We start from the raw sequence: 18407 nt of genomic DNA, 5'->3' as shown, positions 1-18407 counted from the left end.
CTTCCAGCGTCGCGGTCGCATATATGGCCGTTGAAGCTGCAGTCTAAGGACACATGGAAAGTGGTCACTCGAGTGTGTATCATCAAGGGCGAACCATTCGAAGCGCCGAGCTAGCAGAACAGTACCGACCGCAAGGTCCAAATGAGATAAATTTGTCGTGGAGGCAGACAAAAATGTAGGGACCCCAGTGTTGAGGCAGACTAGATCCGCTTGGTGGAAGACGTCTAGCAATAGTGAGCCACGTGGACAAGGATGTGGAGATCCCCAAAGCGGGTGGTGGGCATTGAAGTCCCCAACCAGCAAATAGGGGGGTGGAAGCTGACCAAGAAGATGAAGGAGATCAGCTCGTGCCATTGGTGTGGACGATGGAATGTATACAGTACAAAGAGAGAACGTGTATCCGGAAAGGGAAAGACGGACGGCGACAGCTTGGAAGGAAGTGTTTAAGTGGATTGGGTGATAATGGAGAGTATCATGGAGAAGAATCATGAGTCCTCCATGTGCTGGAGTGCCTTCAACAGAGGGGAGATCATATCGGACGGACTGAAAATGAGGGAGAACAAAGCGGTCATGGGGACGCAGCTTTGTTTCCTGAAAACAGAAGATGACCGTCGAGTAGGATCGTAAGAGGATCGACAATTCATCCCGATTGGCTTGAATACCGCGGATATTCCAGTGGATAATGGACATAGGGTGAACAGAAAATGGAGGAATGTGACCAAGGTTGCTGTCAACTCAACGACTGCTCAGAGCTTGCGACCGACAGCATGGAATGGCATTCAGCCGAAGGCAGAAGATCCTGATCCATAGGTTGTTCAGGAGCAGCTCCTGCCACCAGCGATCGGCCAGTTGATCGGCCGCCAGCAGTGCGCCTCGGCGACACAGAAGACGGCCGAGGGCGATTTCCGCCAGGTGGTGCTGTAGATGGGACACGCCTTGGCGGAGAAGGAGAGGAACTGGGTTTCTTTGTAGTCTTCTTGGAAGTATGATGTTTAGATGAAGGAGGAACCGATGGTTGGGAAGCTGCGGTACGTAAAAACTCTTCACGAGTATGCTCTTTTTTCGAAGTCTTGGTGTCTGACTTTTGGGCTCCAGATTTAGCAGAACCCGACGAAGGGTGAGCCATAGAGTGGGCAGGCAAAAGTGGTGAGGTTGAACCGGCGATCTTCGCGCTGGCCGATCTGACGGCCGTGGCACTAAAGGTGAGGTCGCAAGTCTGCATGGCTGCCTCCTTTGTTGGCCGAGGAGAAGCAAGGACAGTGCTGTATTTTCCTGTCTGAGGCACGGTGGGCTGTCGACTGGCGAATAATTTTCGAGCAGCAAAGGTCGACACCTTTTCCTTCACTCTGATTTCCTGGACGAGCTTTTCGTCCTTAAAAACGGGGCAATCTCGAGAGGAAGCAGCGTGGTCACCCATACAGTTGATGCAGCGAGGGGATGGAGGTGGACAAGCACCCTCATGGGCATCCTTGCCACACGTAACACATTTGGCCGGATTGGAACAGGACTGGCTGGTGTGATTGAATCGCTGACACCGATAGCAACGTGTAGGATTTGGGACGTAAGGGCGAATGGAAATTATCTCATAGCCTGCTTTGATTTTTGATGGGAGTTGAACTTTGTCAAATGTCAAGAAGACAGTGCGGGTTGGAATGATGTTCGTGTCAACCCTTTTCATAACTCTATGAACAGCCGTTACGACCTGGTCAGACAGGTAGTGCTGAATTTCTTCGTCAGACAATCCATCGAGGGAGCGTGTATAAACGACTCCACGCGAGGAATTTAAAGTGCGGTGCGCTTCAACCCGGACAGGGAACGTGTGGTGCAGAGAAGAACGCAGCAATTTTTGTGCCTGGAGCGCACTGACTCTTTCTAACAACAAGGTGCCATTCCGTAATCTGGAACAAGACTTTACAGGCCCTGCAATTGCGTCGACACCCTTCTGAATAATGAAAGGGTTGACCGTGGAGAAGTCGTGACCTTCGTCAGACCGAGAAACAACAAGGAACTGTGGCAACGATGGAAGAACTGTCTGTGGCTGAGACTCAGTGAACTTACGCTTGTGAGCAGACATAGTGGAAGGTGAGGAAACCATTGCGGAAGAATCCCCCATGATTACCGGCGTCTCCGATGGCGCGCTCCTCCCTTGTGGGGGCCCTCTCTGAGGGCACTCCTGCCTTAGGTGATTGTTCACACCTCAGGTCACACCTCCCGACAAACGGACGGAGGGACCAATCGGCACTTTCGGAAGGTATCAGCTCGGGTAATCACCCCTCCCTGGGCCTGGCCGTTGCCAGGGGGTACGTACGTGTCCTACCTGTCTACCCGGGACGGGGAATTACGCGTTACCCCGTCACCGGCTACGCACAAAAATGCGTGGGTCACCCTTCAGACACGCACAGGGAGGAAGAAAGAGAAAGGGAAAAACAAAGAAAGGGAAAGGAAAGAGGAGAGGTCTCTAACGCCGCAGCGGAGAAAAGGGTAAAGAGAAGAGGGAAGGAAAAGAGAAGGACAAAGGAAGGATGAAGACATACAAGCAGAGAAGGCGAAGAATGCCGTACATTTACGAGCGTCCGTCTCCGGACGTAGGCACAAACCATACTCCCAGAGGGGGAGAAAGGGAAGGAAAGAACCAGAGGTGAGGGGAGGAGGGGCGAAGATGGGGGAGAGGGAAGGATGCGGAAAGGGAAGGTATGCAGCCCGGAAAGGAAGGAGGGCCACATTAGCTCGGGTTCCCATGCTCGCTACGCACGTATCCACAAAAGAGTTGTGGACCCCCTGGGGGGATCCCGAGTTGTGACGTAAGTTATGACATATGAATCTGTCATGCTCGTGCTATCCAGGACAGGTGCCCATCAGCTCCCACCTGAAGACTAAGATGGCCACTATCACTAGGCAAAGGCATTTTGACAAGTTTTGAGTGGCTCTTTTGCTGTTCCACCCTGAGACTAATAATCTCATCAATGGAAGTTGGCATCTCCAATGCCATCCCCCCCCCCCCCCCCCCCCCCCCCCCCAAGGGCTGACCAAAGCAGAAGACAGTAAACCAGCCATTAACAGCACCTACCTATGCCAGCAGCAGCACCTGCACTGTGATATCACACGCTAAGCAACCTGCACTGTGCTGACCAGAATGCTTTTGGCCCTTTGGGCTAATTCAAGGGGGTGCAGATTTAGTAGCTCTGTCGGACCTGGATACTGAAAATACATCATCAATCAAGCCTTCACTCATCTCCATGCATATTGTCAAACAATAGTGACCATAGTGCCACCACTACTTTTAGACACAACTGAATAAGTATTCACACTGCCACGGCTAATGCAAGGGGGCCATGTAAGCAGGCCAGGAAGCACAGTTACTTCAGGGACTACACCCTGCTGTGACAAATTGCCACCATGAAGACAGACATAATAACAAATTAAACAAAGAGCTTTCCAATAATTACTTAAACTACTTTATTCTTGTTCATTTTAATTGAATCAACTGTGGGTTCTTGGTGAAACATTGCAAATTGACTAAACAAACACTGTTTGCGGCCTTGTTTCACAATTTTATAATTAATATTACATCACAACCTAGGTTTCAGGTTATAAGCCAATTTTCAAGTACATTACTGATTCCAAAGATGATAATGCACAGATAAACATGATGACAAGGCAAAGATAATCATCTCAACTTCTTAAGGTATCAAACCATAGCTTAATGTACAATTATGCCAATGACCATTTTTTGTAACAAATTACATACATTATTACACAGCCTGCAATTGCACAATACTGACTCAACTAAAGTTCTGCATCAGCCAAGAACTTTTAACTACGATGGACTGGGGCCCAAAGCTTTGCTTCTATCCTCGGGTTGTGATCTCATCTAAAAGGGGTGAATAACTGAATTTGGTTTGCTCATTTAATAATAGGGGTGAGGATATACACATCTGTCTTTCAATTTCTAAAATTTCTAATTGGTTGAGTTTGGCCCTCTTTTCCTCTGTCTGTAAGACTTGTGCATCTATTGTGTATTTGTGGTTATTGTTCAGGCAATGCTCTGCAAAGGCTGAATCAGGCTTCTTTAATCTCCAGCTTTTGTGGTTTTCTAAGCCTGGTACAGATTGACCTCCCTTGCTTCTTGCTGTTAATGGCTTGCAATTTACAGTCCATTTTTTCAAACTTTTTGCAAACAAAACTGTGTACAGCAACTGTTACTGCTTTTTTCCAACTATTAATCAAATGTTGACACAGCACTCTTGATCAGCAGGGTCTACGGCAGTAAAATGGGCACTGATGAGATTAGCATTCACTCTGTCACAAGAGTACAAATACAACTCAGTGCCAAAGGGTGAAACCTGCTTGTTAGAACTTGTGCACTGACAACAGAATTGGACATCTTCTGGTGCCAATGTCTTGGGAGTCTGCCCAAGGTGACACTCTTCCATATTTTTACTGTTTGTTCTTATTTTCAACCTGCACTTAGTGTTGCCTGTTCAGACAGACTCAAGCTGTGGTTGTGCTTTACTCAGTGGCCACTGAGAGCAGGTGCACTGACTACCACGAAAATCTAATTTGTCCTCACAACCACCAGTTGCTGCCTATTGAGCCGCTGTCAGAGCTATTCTAGCAATTCCCATCACATCTGAAAGTTTCTACTCCAGCGTTCCATCCAAACTGTACAGCAGTTTTCTTACACCAATCCCCTTAGAGGCTGAGGGAAGATGATATGATACACCCATCAAGTGCATCCTGTGCCGCTGCTTATCAAGAGAGACATAATCCTTGTGGAAACTGGGACAGATCCTTTGCTGGATTTTCCACTACATCCTCTTTGTCCCCATAATAGCTGGCACAAAATAGGGCGTTTCTGTTCCTTTGTAACAAATTTGAGGTTTTAGGTCTGTAGAACTCCTCATTGATGTACGCCACAAGGCAACTACTAGGTTGGAGACACGCTTTCCACAGAGGCACATATCATGCCTGAGGTCAACTACATAAAGGAACATATGACTGCCCTATGTGACAGGCTCAGTTAAATGCCACCACTGGAATCCCAGGCCCAGTCTCTCATTTGTAAACAAGAAACTTCTTCAAATCAATATCATTTCCAAACTTGTATGCTCACTGTACTCAAACTCTGCTTTGGATAGTGATACTGCTTGTCTACACTGACTTGGCTATGAGATTCAGATTCTTCTCAAGAACTGTGGCCAACAATAGGCACGTTGATCTACTCTACAACATCTCAGCCACCACTGTGGAACTGATCATCTCCAAATCCAAAACAATCATTTGTGCTTTGACAGTCTTCAAATATTTTTATGTTCTTATTTGTGAATGATTCTGTTCTGCATGTAAATAGTATGCTGCACTCTTGCAACACTGAAAAATCAGGTCTTCATAGCTCCATATAAATGTTATTGCTTCTCACTCTTTATATTTCAATAGAAATTCAAAAGCATACTTGCAAGCCTGTTTTACCCCTCCCCGACATTTCTTGACACATTAGATACAGATGTAAGTGTTTGCATATTCACAGTATTCCAGGTTTTCAGCTACTTGCATTTCACAAATAAAAACTGCCACTGTATGTAATTCATATGAAATTTTGCTTATTTGCAAGTCATGTTTTCTTTTCATTTCTTACCACATTAATTACACAGATTTGTATATTTCTTGCACCTCCTTCATTTTCCTCCCTTTCATGCAGCTTTAAATTTCAAAAGAAAGCATGTTTTAAAGTATAAGACAGCAATTTAATCTGATGTGATATGGCTTATAGCTCTCTAAATGTCTTTTAAATAATAACCAGGATTCGTGTTATGTTTAACAAATTAATAGTAATTACGGACAGAAAAGACAAACATTTCTTTACTTCCCTTTATTCTATGATACATCATCTGAATGTAAAAATGATTTTTTTCTGCACGACTTGAATAACATACCTTCTCGAATGTCTTAATAAATTGTTCTGGATGGGCACCCTTCTTGAGAGGATTTATGAAGGGTCCTTCTACATGAACACCTAAAATTGTAGCTCCTTTTGGGCCACCAGCTTGTTTCTTCAGCCTTGGTAGTACCTGCAGCAAGTATTGTCCCATAAGTTCATGCCAAAAGACAATTTTAGCTCAATGCGGTATATATCAAGATATATAAGTACATTGTAATATGCAATTCAAGGATTTTATCAGCTTGCTGTATTCAACATTTAGCAAGATTGCACAAAAATTACTTATATTTTTCAAGAATTTTCGGCTGTTTGTTTGTCTCAACATTAGTGTGCAGTCTTGTTAGAGGATATTTCAGTTGCTCTTAAATGCAATTACACTGTGACATGAGTCACCAACTGCAATAATGGGCAAATATGTAGCTTTAGTGAAAAGAATGCAGTGGAGTAATGGATTAGTAGCCCAAGAGTCAGCCTGACAATATTACTTCCAATGTACAAATAAGGAAAAAAGCTACTGTTTACTGTACATGTGTGTAAGCAGAGAAAAGTAACGGAAATTCTGAACTAGTAACAAGCACAGAAGAAATTAGAAATATAATTAGTGATCAAATGACGCTAAAGGAAAAATTTCCCAATTATGAGAACAGCCCCCCTCCCCCCCCCCCCCCCCCAACCAATTAGTAACACAATCCAATTCAAATCTCAATGTGGACCAAATTGTATATACTGTCATAGGATGGACAAAAAATAACAACCAGATGTGTGTGGTGAATGGCCACAACAGGTAACTTGAAAAGGGTGTCTCTTTGTGCAGGACATTTTTAGAATGGTGAGGTGGGCTCTAATGGATAAAAACATCTATTTATTGTAGTTCTGTTCAATAGCATGGCTAATAGTCCATAAAATGGAATATCTTATCCATGCCCACTAACATCTCGGGCACCAGCTCTGTGAACTATACAATAACTGTTATGGTACTGTAATCACCTAAAGGGCATCACTTTCATCCATGCAGATGAAGCTCGTGGCAGCTACCATCCTCTAAATTTCCTGGCAACACAATGCTACTTTTCTGCAGTAGTGGTTTTATTCATTTGTGGATCACTTTTACATTATATGAATATGTCGTGGTATTACACAATGAGAACAAAGACCATATTTCATACTAGCTTTCTGCCTGGCTAACTGCAGTGATCATCCTCATGAAAAACTGAACAACACAAGTAAGAGACAGATTGTGTTTCATACTATTAAATTATTCCAAATCAACTAAATACAGGAGAAAAATACTAATAGGTCATTTCTCATCTCTATCATATCTTATCCCCACAGTATTTATATACAAACAATGAATCATGTATATACCATATTTTGTTGGGTTGGGTTGTTTTGAGGGAGGAGACCAGACAGCGAGGTCATCGGTCTTATCGAATTAGGGAAGGAAGTTGGCCGTGCCCTTTCAGAGGAACCGTCCTGGTATTTGCCTGGAACAATTTAGGGAAATCACGGAAAACCTAAATCGGGATGGCCAGACATGGGATTCAACCGTCATCCTCCCGAATGAGAGTCCAGTGTGCCATATTTTGTTGAAATTGCTTCAGGTGTTTATGAGCTATGCTTTTATGTCACCCATTCATCTTCACAGTCAGCCATACGGATGCTATGGCTGTCTTACTGTCACCTTTTTTCCCCAAATGATATGTGTACCTAGTTTGTAAAAACTGCTTTAGTTGTTATGGAAGTATGTTGATAAATCACTGTCTTTGGGTTCCTCCCCCACCCTACACTCCCCTTACTTCTAGGGATGCAAATTTGTTGGCGCCATCATCAGCGAGCTTAGCGACCCCTGAAAACTGTGGATTCAGCATTAATATCAGTCATTTTTACATATCACACTGCTCACCCCTACATCCACCCCCAGGGGTGGTAGGGTTATACTATACCCACAGTAATTACACAGATTTTTCCAGCATAATAAATGTTGATGCCCTTTACGTATATGGTCCAACTGGCCACCATCTTCAGGTGAGATTGCAGGAGCACAATCACACCACAATTGGGGTAACAGCAGAAACAGTGGCTCGCTTTCACTCTGGGAACAGGGCACTGCATGTGTGCGAGAAGTGAAAGGGCTGTCCTTTGTGAAGCAAAGACTTGCAGCAGCACCAGCAGTACAAACTGAAAAAAGCTATGAATGGCAAATTAAGATGCAGCTGATTGAAAACCACACCACTGTTGTTTTATATCTGATAAAATAGGATTCCACATGTTGCTTAAAGGAAATCCTCTGTCTCTGTTAATACCGTAATGCCATTGGATAATCGTATTGCGATGGATTCTTTAAGCACACAATCACAGAAACAGGAAGCTGACGCAATAATTTTCGTCTCTTTAAATGGCATATTTTGAGACAATGTCAGCAACAGCAGACTTTTCAGGCTGGAGCAAACATGGGTGACACTGATGTTCCCCACATTGGACATCAACCGTACAAATAGTTTGCTCAATATATGCCTTTCCGCAATAATAGGGAATTTTAAATATTCCAGGCTTCCTCAGTTCGATATAATTTTTAACACATCCAAGAAGGGCTCTAGTTTTTGGCAAAGACAAAAAGACACTTTCAATATTGTATTTTCTGAGAACTTCAAAAATTCTCAAAGAAACACTCACTGCAAAGAGTAAAAAAGCAACTGATTGATAAGTGTCCATTGTTGGTTCACATGGTGGTCCAAATGGAAAACCATGGACAATCTGATGATCAGTATATCCATTTCGCCTGAAAGCAACCTTAAGATAATCCAGTTCCTGCATCAAATTATCAGAATCTGAAACAGCATAAGCCCTCTTGACCAGTGTATGTAAGACTCCCATGTGCTGATATAGTGGATGACAACTAGTACCATGTGAGTAGCAATCCATATGCATAGGTTCATTGATGACAAAATCTGAAATTTGCACACCGTTACCAAAACTGGATGTCCACCGAGGGGCAACAGACGGCATTTTCATATGAATCATGTTTTATGTTCCATCAGAGAGATGGCTATTGGCATGTATAGTGTGAAACATCTGAAAGCAAACACACCATAACAATCATCAGAGCGTTATAGTCTGGGTACTTACATTATGGACTTACAGGGAACCAGCCCAGCATTTTTCTGAAGTAATTTAGTAAAACTGCAGAAAATCTGAATCAATATGGCTGGATGGGGTTTACAGCCTTCACCCTTCCAGATACAAGGCCAGTCTGTTAACAACAGCAAAACCTCCTTCAGTTTATCCCTTGCTCATACTACTGTTTAGTTTACGTTGTTATTATGATCTTCAGTCCAAAGACTCATTTTAGACAGCTCTCCATGCTAGTCTATCCTGTACAAGCCTCTTCAGTTGTGTATTACTACTACAAACAAAATCTACTTGAGCCAGCTTACTGTTGTCAGGCCTTAAGTTCTCTCTACAGTTTGTACCTCCAATACTTCTCTTTATTACCAAACTGGACATTCCTTGATGCCTCAGATATGAAGTTGGATAGCCAGCCTACCTCAAGGGGCACTTGCTGCAGACCTTGCAATCCTAAGGAATGATCCTTGGTTTTGTTTATACATTCATAAAAAGAAGTTACTTCATAATAATAGGGTCCGATACTACAGATAAAGATGTGACAAAGGAGAATTTCCTTGTGGTTGCCTCAGATAATGACTCAGATAGCCAGCACTAGGATCCATGGCCCTCCCTATCACTGATAGCACTCACTACAGACTTTGTGATCCTAGAAGGGGTTCTCAGGGACTTATCAACATGCAACCACTAAGGATAAATCAGCCGATCCCTACAAACTCAGGCAGAGAACCATGTGTACCTGAATGTACTATGTGTGAGTTCTACCTGGCCATTCCTTCATTATGGTGTTGGCTACAGACTTGAATTTGGTTTGGTGTTGTTATCAAATGTACTACAATGACTGCAAAACTTTACTGAGAAGCAGTACAAAACAATTGGCAGTGAGATACTTCCATCGTAATGTGTGAAACAGCAATCAGCAAAACTGGGTTTTGCAGTGACAGAGATTTTGAAACCACTGCCATATACCAACAACAGCAAATGGAAGCAGTGGAAGTACACCATCAATAGCAAATAGAAACAATGGAAGTACACTATCAAGGGCAAATGAAAGCATTCCAATTGCGAAACAGTGTACTCCAAGCTGCACTGAACACACAGGAAAACTCTGCACTGGTTACTTTAGCATTCCCTTTGTTCAACAAGGGTTTTGATAAGTGGGAGTTGTATGGAGTTGTATCTTCAGAGACTGAAGCAAGACTTCAAAGATATAAATTGAATATAACAGATCCTTCTATCAGCATGTGTTATACGTGGAACAGCCATCCAAGAAAGTGGTACAATTGCTAAGAAAGTTGTTCCCCAAGAGGAACCTAATAAGTTGTCATTTTTATGTATTTCCAAAGTATTGCATGAACACTGAAATAAAAAAATGTACTGAAACAGCTAGGTTATAATTCAACCAGTGTCAGAACGCACCTGACCAATCACATCACAAGCATATTGCAGATTCACAAATGCCCAACCGTCGTGGCAAAGTGTAAAATCCCCAGTGCAAAAAATTGTATGCAAAGTAGTGAATTCAAGGCAGTGAGATTAGATTAACCACAGACTGAAAGCACTAAGGCATCAGGTTTATTCATTAGGAGACACTTTAAGCATGAATCTTATTGTTTAATTCACACAGTCCAGAGCAGTACAGCTCACAGATGAACGAAAGTGTTCCTGTTGTCGTTGGCCTCAGCCTGGGCAAATAAACAGGTATTGTCAGTGGATTCAGTTAAATCAAGTAAGTTTCCTCATAGGGCTTCTCCAACTATGGGATTTAGGGCATGAGCGATAAGCAAAAAAGGTGTTTACATCTCAGCAGCATCCACAAGAACAAAATCATGTTCCTCAGTGATACCGGTATGTCAAATAATTACAATTCACTGTGCTGTTTTAGAGATGCATTTTTCTTTCTTTTTTTCTGTAGGCAGTACAGGGTCACATAGAAAGTGCTTTCTGAGCAAAACTGGAAAAGATACCAAAGAGTAAGCATGTACATAAGACCAGGAGTCAATGCAACTGAGTTACAAGCTTTCCACAAACCTGTTAAGAGAGCTATCAATATGTCAAAGCACAGTAATGTCCAGTTGATACAGACACCTCATCCTCTCTGCTTAATTGGCACACATAAATTTTTAAGACCATATCTAATAGTGGCAAATAATAGAATAATTATGTCCCATGATGATAAATGTTTGGGCTAGACAGTTCAAATCATGAGATCTCCATTCAAGATCAGTGAATCCACTACCTTCAAAGATTCTTTATCAAGATATAGAAAATCTTAAGCAACTCATTTGCCGAGTTATTCTCCCCTGAGCTAAACTGTACAACATACACAACTGTGCATATTAAAAGATGTGGCATTACGGCATTGAACTCTCATATTGTTATAGACTCTTTCCCAATACCAGAACCAGAAGATCTGTTCCCTTTTCTTAACATGCTAAACATTTGTATAAGATAAAACATTGAAAAGACCACATTGGAGTATCAACAATTACTGTAAGGACAGGCTGTGATTCACCATAAAGATGACTTGCTGAGATGAAGACAGGTGCAATGAAAAGACTGTTGCACTGTAAGCTGTTAACCAGTCTTCCTCAGAAAAGGAGGAAACATACACACATTCACACAAGCAAGCACACCTCACAAATACATGAGCACAGTCTCTGGCTGCTCTGACCAGAATGCAACTAAAATGTATTGAATGGGAGTGACAATCCAGAGTGGGAACAGATAGCAGGATACATGTGGGGGAGGAGGAAACAAGTGCTGCTTGGCAAAGCCTGCAGGGACCAGAGGTGGCAGGACAAGGCTGCCAGTGACAGTGTCAGGAGACTGTGGGAGAGGGAGAGGAAGTTGAAAAGGGGAGTGGTAAGGAGAAAAGCATGGGAGAAGAAGAGACCAATGTGTGCATTGGCAGCAAGCAATGCACAATGAGGGTGAGAGAATATGACTTGGGAGGACGTGATAGGACAGAGGGGGTGAAAACAGTTGGTTGGAGGCTATAGGAACAGTAGGTTATAGTCCGTTGAGGCCAGGATGATTTTGGGAGCAGAGAAAGTGTCGTAAGGATAACGGCCATCAAAGCAGTTCAGTAAAGCTGGTGGTGGAGGGGAGAATCCAAATGGCACAGGGTGTGAAGCAGCCACTGAAACCAAGCATGTCATGTTCAGCTGCATGTTGTGCAGTTCAGTAAAGCTGGTGGTGGAGAGTAGGATCAGATGGCTCAGGGTGTGAAGCAGCCATTGAAACCAAACATGTTAGATTCATCTGCATGATGTGCCACAGTTTGGTGGTGGCCATTACTCCCGGAGAACAATCGGTTGGTAATCATTCCAATATAAAAAGTTGAGCAATGATTGCAGCAGAGCTCGTATATGGCATGGGTGCCCCTTTGTATCTGGTTCTTGAGGAGGGGTGGGTGTATGGTAGGAGTATTTGGGGGAGGGGGAGATACGACACAGTAAATCAGTTTGCAGATTGGGTTTGGGGGACGGTGCCTTCACAAACAGATTTCCTGTGCCATATCCCCACACAACCATCCCAAAGAATCAGCTGCAAAGGAGTAACCCCTTTGTCACCCAACACTATCCCAGACTGGAATAGCTGAGCCCCATCTTTTGACAGGGCTTTCATTATCTATAGTTATGCCCTGAAATGAATGACATCTTACCCAAAATCCTTCCCACCCTTCCTATAGTGCCATTCTGTTGCCCCACCCAACCTGCACATCCTAGTTCATGCCTATGTCACTCCCAATCCCAACCCCTTGCCACAGAGACCATATCCCTGTAGAAGACCCACTCTCGATTGTTGCTCCTGTTCAACACATTTAAGTTGCATACTGATCTCAGAGTGTCCAGAGACCATGTTCGTGTGTGTGCGTGTGTGTGTGTGTGTGTGTGTGTGTGTGTGTGTGTGTGTGTGTGTGTGTGTGTGTGTGTGTCCCTGAAGAAGTCTTTGGCCAAAAGCTTGCTGTGTAACAATCTTTTAACTGTGCCAGTCTGCAGCTCAACTTGTCAGACTTACAGTGAGCAGCAATCTATCCTTATTGATATCTCTCAAGGATAGAACTACTGAATCGCTATTTACTGTTAGATGAAGTCTCAAAAGTTTGTAGTGATTAATGTCCATTTGACCTTTACAAATATCTATGGTTACCATTCAATATAGATACTGCTCTGTCAAATTCTCAAGAATTTCTATAATGATTAATCAACAGAACTGCATCATGTTGCAGCTATCAGGCTAACACCATTGTTAGAGGTAAAAATATGAAAATATATAACATCATATGGGGAACATGAAATATTTTACAGTCAAGCTGAAGCACAGCTAAAAGGAGGAGGAGGGGCATTTTCTTCAAGAATGTGATGAGTGTCTAAGATTTGTTATAAACAAAGACAGACTACATCCAGAAGAGCTGGTGCGAAAAGCGAGCACTAGCACTGCTGCCGATCCTTCACGATACTTACACCATACCATAAGCAAGACAGCAAGACACGATGGGGACAACACCAGTGGAAGAAGATGCACAAGAAAAGGAGAAAGAAAATGGACAAAAGACCAGACGAAACATAGGGAAAAGGGGGGGGGGGGGGGGAGCACAACCTGACCGGTTGGCGGTAAGGCCAAGGCATCCATAATCAATGCCAATGTTAACTGAGGGACTCCACTTTCAGAGGGAAATTCAGATACTTAAACCTGGGAGGACAAACCATTTTCACAACAAAAACGGAGGACAGGCGTAACCATGCAAGGGTTGCCTGATAACACTCGGGACGAGGAAGGTGAAAGGTGTATTTAGTGCAAAGGGCCAAAAGGCAGGGGCACTCCAGCAAAATATGGATCACCAAGAGGGAGGGGCCCTGCAACTACAAAGGGGGAGGGGCTCACAGTGGAATAAAAAACCATGAGTCAACCTCATACGGCTGTTACAAAGACTGTACAGGATGGTAGATTCCTGCAGGGAGATGCAGAGGGCAGAACACCACATGGTGAGAGTCTCCTTGACTGCATGAAGTATACTAGACAGGATGTAGTCCCACAAGAGTAGGTCCACAATTGAACAAAAAGAGATTTGACGTAAAGCTGCAAATCTGCCCCCAGAGGGATCACAAAGAACAAGGGGCAGGTGGCCACACCAAAGTCATACGATTGACAAGTTCATTACTGGGATACCCTGCAGCCAGGAACCCAAAAGAAATCAACTGAACAAGCAGATCAGCAAGAAGGCTGATGATGGCAGAGACCAAGGGATGGCAGGAAACACACCGAGCAAAAGCTTAAAGGCCACTTACTGAGTCCATACATAACAAAACTTGGGTGACAGAGGACCCTTTACTAAAGCAGAGGGCCTGATAGATGGCCATCAGTTCTGTGGTAAACACACTACATGTGACAGGTAAGAGATGGTGTTCCATTCCAACAGAAGACGTGATCGATGGCTTTAGAAATTAATAGCACCCTGAAATTCCTGTAAGAAAGAGTGGAACAAACAACAGAACACCTTTGCAGTGATGGAGGCTTTCGATCCCCAGAAGAGGTCTATCCATGTCCAGGGTTGAGGAACCAACGAATGGGGGGTGGGGGTCAGGAGAGAATGTGGGGAAGAGGATGCGATGGGGTGATGGAGATCGTGGTGAAGCCCAACCAGTACAACCACATGGAGGTGGGCAGTGGGCGAGCAACGTCCCAAACCCATGAAAAGATTGAAATAGGAGGGGTGAGCAGGGGAAGAGTGGATAATGATGATATAGGAAACTGGGAGCTGGGACTGCTGAATCAAAAAAAGGGAAGGGACCAAGTGTCAACCAGAAGACTATTGACAGAGCTAGTGCGAAAGGAACCAGTGGCTGAACGGATACCATAATGGTGAACTGGGTGCAAGAGGAGCAGCTTGGAAGGGGCAGCTGATCCATAAACTTAACAGCAATAGTCCAGATGAGACTGAAGTAATGCACGATAAAGAAGGAGAAGAGTCAAATGATTCATGCTCCAAGAGGTGTGGGCAAGGAAGTGAAGAACATTGAGTTTACAAAAACAGCCAACCTTCGGAGGGCAGATATGGCACAACCATGTAAGTTTGTTGTCAGAAAGAAGATCCAAGATATGCAAATGGGGGACCATGGTCAGTTATTAGGTGTCAAGGTAGAGCTCCGTATCAAAAGGGACCATAGTACGGTGACAGAAATGTACCACCCTAAACTTAAGGGGAGAGAATTGAAAACCGTGTGACAGTGTCCGCGCGGAAGCATGCTAGATGGTACCCTAGAGCTGTTGCTCCGCAGAGGCCACCAACTGAGAGCTAGTCCAAATACAGAAATCATCCACATACACAACAGGGATGACAAACAATCCCGTGGAGGCCATACGTCCATTAATAGCAATGAGATAAAGAAGGACACTTAATATGGAGCCCTGCGGATTGCCATTCTCCTGGGTCTGCGGAGAGCTGAGAATGGTATCAACCTAAAGTCTGAATGATTCATGGAACAGGAACTGGTGAATAAGACTCAGGAGCGGGCCCCGAAGACCCCACTCATGGACTGTAAGGAGGGTGTGGTGGCACCAAGTTGAGTTGTAGGCCTTACTAAAATAGGAGAAAACTGCAAAAATATGGTGGCACTGAGAAAGGGTGTAAGGACTTTCAAGTTTGGAAAAAGCATTGCAGTTCACCTTTCTCACAAAGAGCTGGCTTCATTTTTGAGTAGTTACAGGTCTGTGTGTTTTTTGGGGGTGCAAAAACAACTAGGATCATATGCGCCCATATCAGGAACTTAGAACACTAAGAAAAAAAAAGTAGTTCCAAACGACTACACATTAAGCCCAAGCAACAGAAGCAAAGACAGCTAAAAACAGGGACTTGGAGAAATATCCATAAAATACACTATAGAGAAACAGAGGTCCTGAACTAAAGATTAAATGTCCTTCGCCGTATTGCTATGATGGATAAAAAGCACAACATGGTCCATAGCCCGTGCGTCATTCGCTAAAACAGCCAGTAATTCAGACGGCAAACATAAATGAGAACGTAAGTGGTTAAAAAAAGGGCATTCCATCAGGAAATGGTGAACCATCAGAAGTTGAGGGCAATGAGCACATAGTGGTGGGGGATCACCACTGAACAAATGGCGATGGCTAAAAAGACAGTGTCCAATACGCAACCTAGCTAAAATGATCTCCTCGGGACAAGAGGGCCAAGAGGAGGTCATTCAGACTGATGGGAGAGGCTTAATTCCAGTTATGGTATCAAAGTGACACCACCTGCTAACGGATGGCAACACAGAGACCATCAGAGGGAGTGGAAGAACAGCAGTGTCAGCAGTCTTGTTTCCCATCAGGCTGATGCAACCAACAACCCACATAAACATCACAGTGGCTCTACCAAGAGTGAGCAAGTCACAGCTTTCCTGTACTCCTTGCAATAGTAGATAGACAGTGTACAGCACACTGAGGCTCTGAAAGGCACTGAGAGAGTCAGAGCAGATGACGCAATAGAGAAGCCCATGTTGCCAGATGTACTGCGTGGCCTGATACAGGGCGAAGAGCTCTGCTGTAAATACTGAGCAGTGTTCCAGAAGCTGATACCAAAAAATGTCAGTGCCACAGTAAGTCCAAGAGCCATCAGTGTACACAAAGGTACTATCGTGAAGTTCTGTGTGAAGGTCATGAAACTTACGGCGATAAAGCGAGGCTCGAGTAGTGTTTCTGAAAGCAAATGAAAGCCAAGGTGAACACATGCTACCAAATGAAGACAAGATGGTGAAGGGTTCACACCATTTGGGAAAATGGCAGGTAGCAAGAAGTTAAGCTGCCAGAGCAAGAGCTGAAAGCGAATTCCAGGAGATAACAGAGAAGAGGGATGCGTCCCATACTGGTGACCAAAGGAGTCATCGAAGAAGGAGGCACAGGATGGGCAGTAAGGCCTGGCAGACAAACAGCATCCGTATCTGCCAAGGAGAAAGTCACAGCGTCACGGCAGTGGTACTTTGGCTGTGTCAGCATACAGACTGTCAACCACACTAGCGTAAAAGGCACCAATGGCCAACAGAATGCCATGATGGTGGATAGTGTTGAGACAGCGTAAGAGGGATGGACGTGCAGATGCAGAAATGAAACACCCACAGTCTAGTTTCGAACGGACAGTGGACTGATACAAACAGAGATCTGCTCCCCAGGGGGTACTGCTGAGGACACATAGGACACTGAGGGACAGCGTACAGTGGGCGGCCAGGTTACACACATGGGAAGAGCAAGAAAGTTTCCTATCGAGCACGAGCCCCAGCAATTTTGTAGTTTCAATGAATGGAAGAGTAACAGCCCCAAAACGTAAAGACTGTCAAAGAAACCAATTGCGTGGTCAGAAATTCACACAAACTGTTTTGTCAATGGAAAAGTGGAAGCCGTAGTCAATGCTCCATGAGTAAAGACAATCGAGACATCGCTGAAGACGCCACTTAAGGAGACAAGTCCGTGGAGAACTGCAGTAGATGGGAAAATCTCAACGAAAAGGGAGCCGAGATGCCTGGCGGGAGACAGGGCGTAATGGGGTTAACGGCAATAGCAAAGAGGACGACACTCAGGACCCTGTGGCACATTGTTTTCCTGGATAAAGGTGTCTGACAAGGCAGAAACCAGACATACATTGAAAACTCGGTCTTTTAAGAATTGCTGAAGGAAATGGGGCATGCGACCACGGAAACTCCACGTGTAGAGGCACGGAGGATACCAGTCCTCCAGCGGAGTCATAAGCTTTCTCCAAATCAAAAAATATGGTCACAGTCTGAAAACCATTCATGACCTGGGTTGTCAAAGTGATGAGATGGTCACCTGCAGAATGGCGCATTCAAAATCCACACTGTGCATTGGTTAGTAAATTGCGAGACTCAAGCCACCATACCAGCCGGGTATGAATCATACGTTCCATCACCTTGCAAACACAGCTGGTACAAGAAATGGAGTGAAAACTAGAAGGAAAGTGTTTGTCCTTGCTGGGCTTAGGTAGGGGTATGACAGTGGCTACACACCAGCATCTGGGAAACCTGTCCACTGCCCAGATGCGATTGTACACACGAAGGAGAAAGTGCTTGCCCACTAGAGAAAGGATCTGCAATATCTGAATGTGAACACTGTCCAGCCCAGGGACAGGATGAAGTGAGAACATGATCTAACTCCATCATAGTAAATATGACATTGTAGTTTTCATAATTCTGAGAAGAGAAAGGTATTGCCTGAGCTGCCTCCGCTCATTTCTGCAATATCTGAATGTGAACACTGTCCAGCCCTGGGATGGGATGAAGTGAGAGCAAGATCTAACTCCGTCATAGTAAAGATGGCATTGTAGCATTCA

The 18407-nt window shown here is 44.2% G+C and overlaps 1 protein-coding gene across 1 annotated transcript in view; it reads right to left on the bottom strand.

Moving 5' to 3' along the window:
* The window catches only part of LOC126412158 (N-acetylglucosamine-6-phosphate deacetylase), a 128591-nt gene that overhangs the window by 54265 nt on the left and 55919 nt on the right, over positions 1-18407 (bottom strand). Inside the window, exon 3 of the mRNA XM_050081617.1 lies at positions 5934-6068. Coding sequence (XP_049937574.1) covers positions 5934-6068 — 135 coding nt within the window. The remainder of the gene's footprint in view (positions 1-5933; positions 6069-18407) is intronic.

Source organism: Schistocerca serialis, chromosome 7, assembly GCF_023864345.2.
Source record: "Schistocerca serialis cubense isolate TAMUIC-IGC-003099 chromosome 7, iqSchSeri2.2, whole genome shotgun sequence".
NCBI classification, from domain to species: domain Eukaryota; kingdom Metazoa; phylum Arthropoda; class Insecta; order Orthoptera; family Acrididae; genus Schistocerca; species Schistocerca serialis.
The sequence above is the reverse complement of the archived record's forward strand: the minus strand, read 5'-3'. Positions and strand labels throughout refer to the sequence as shown.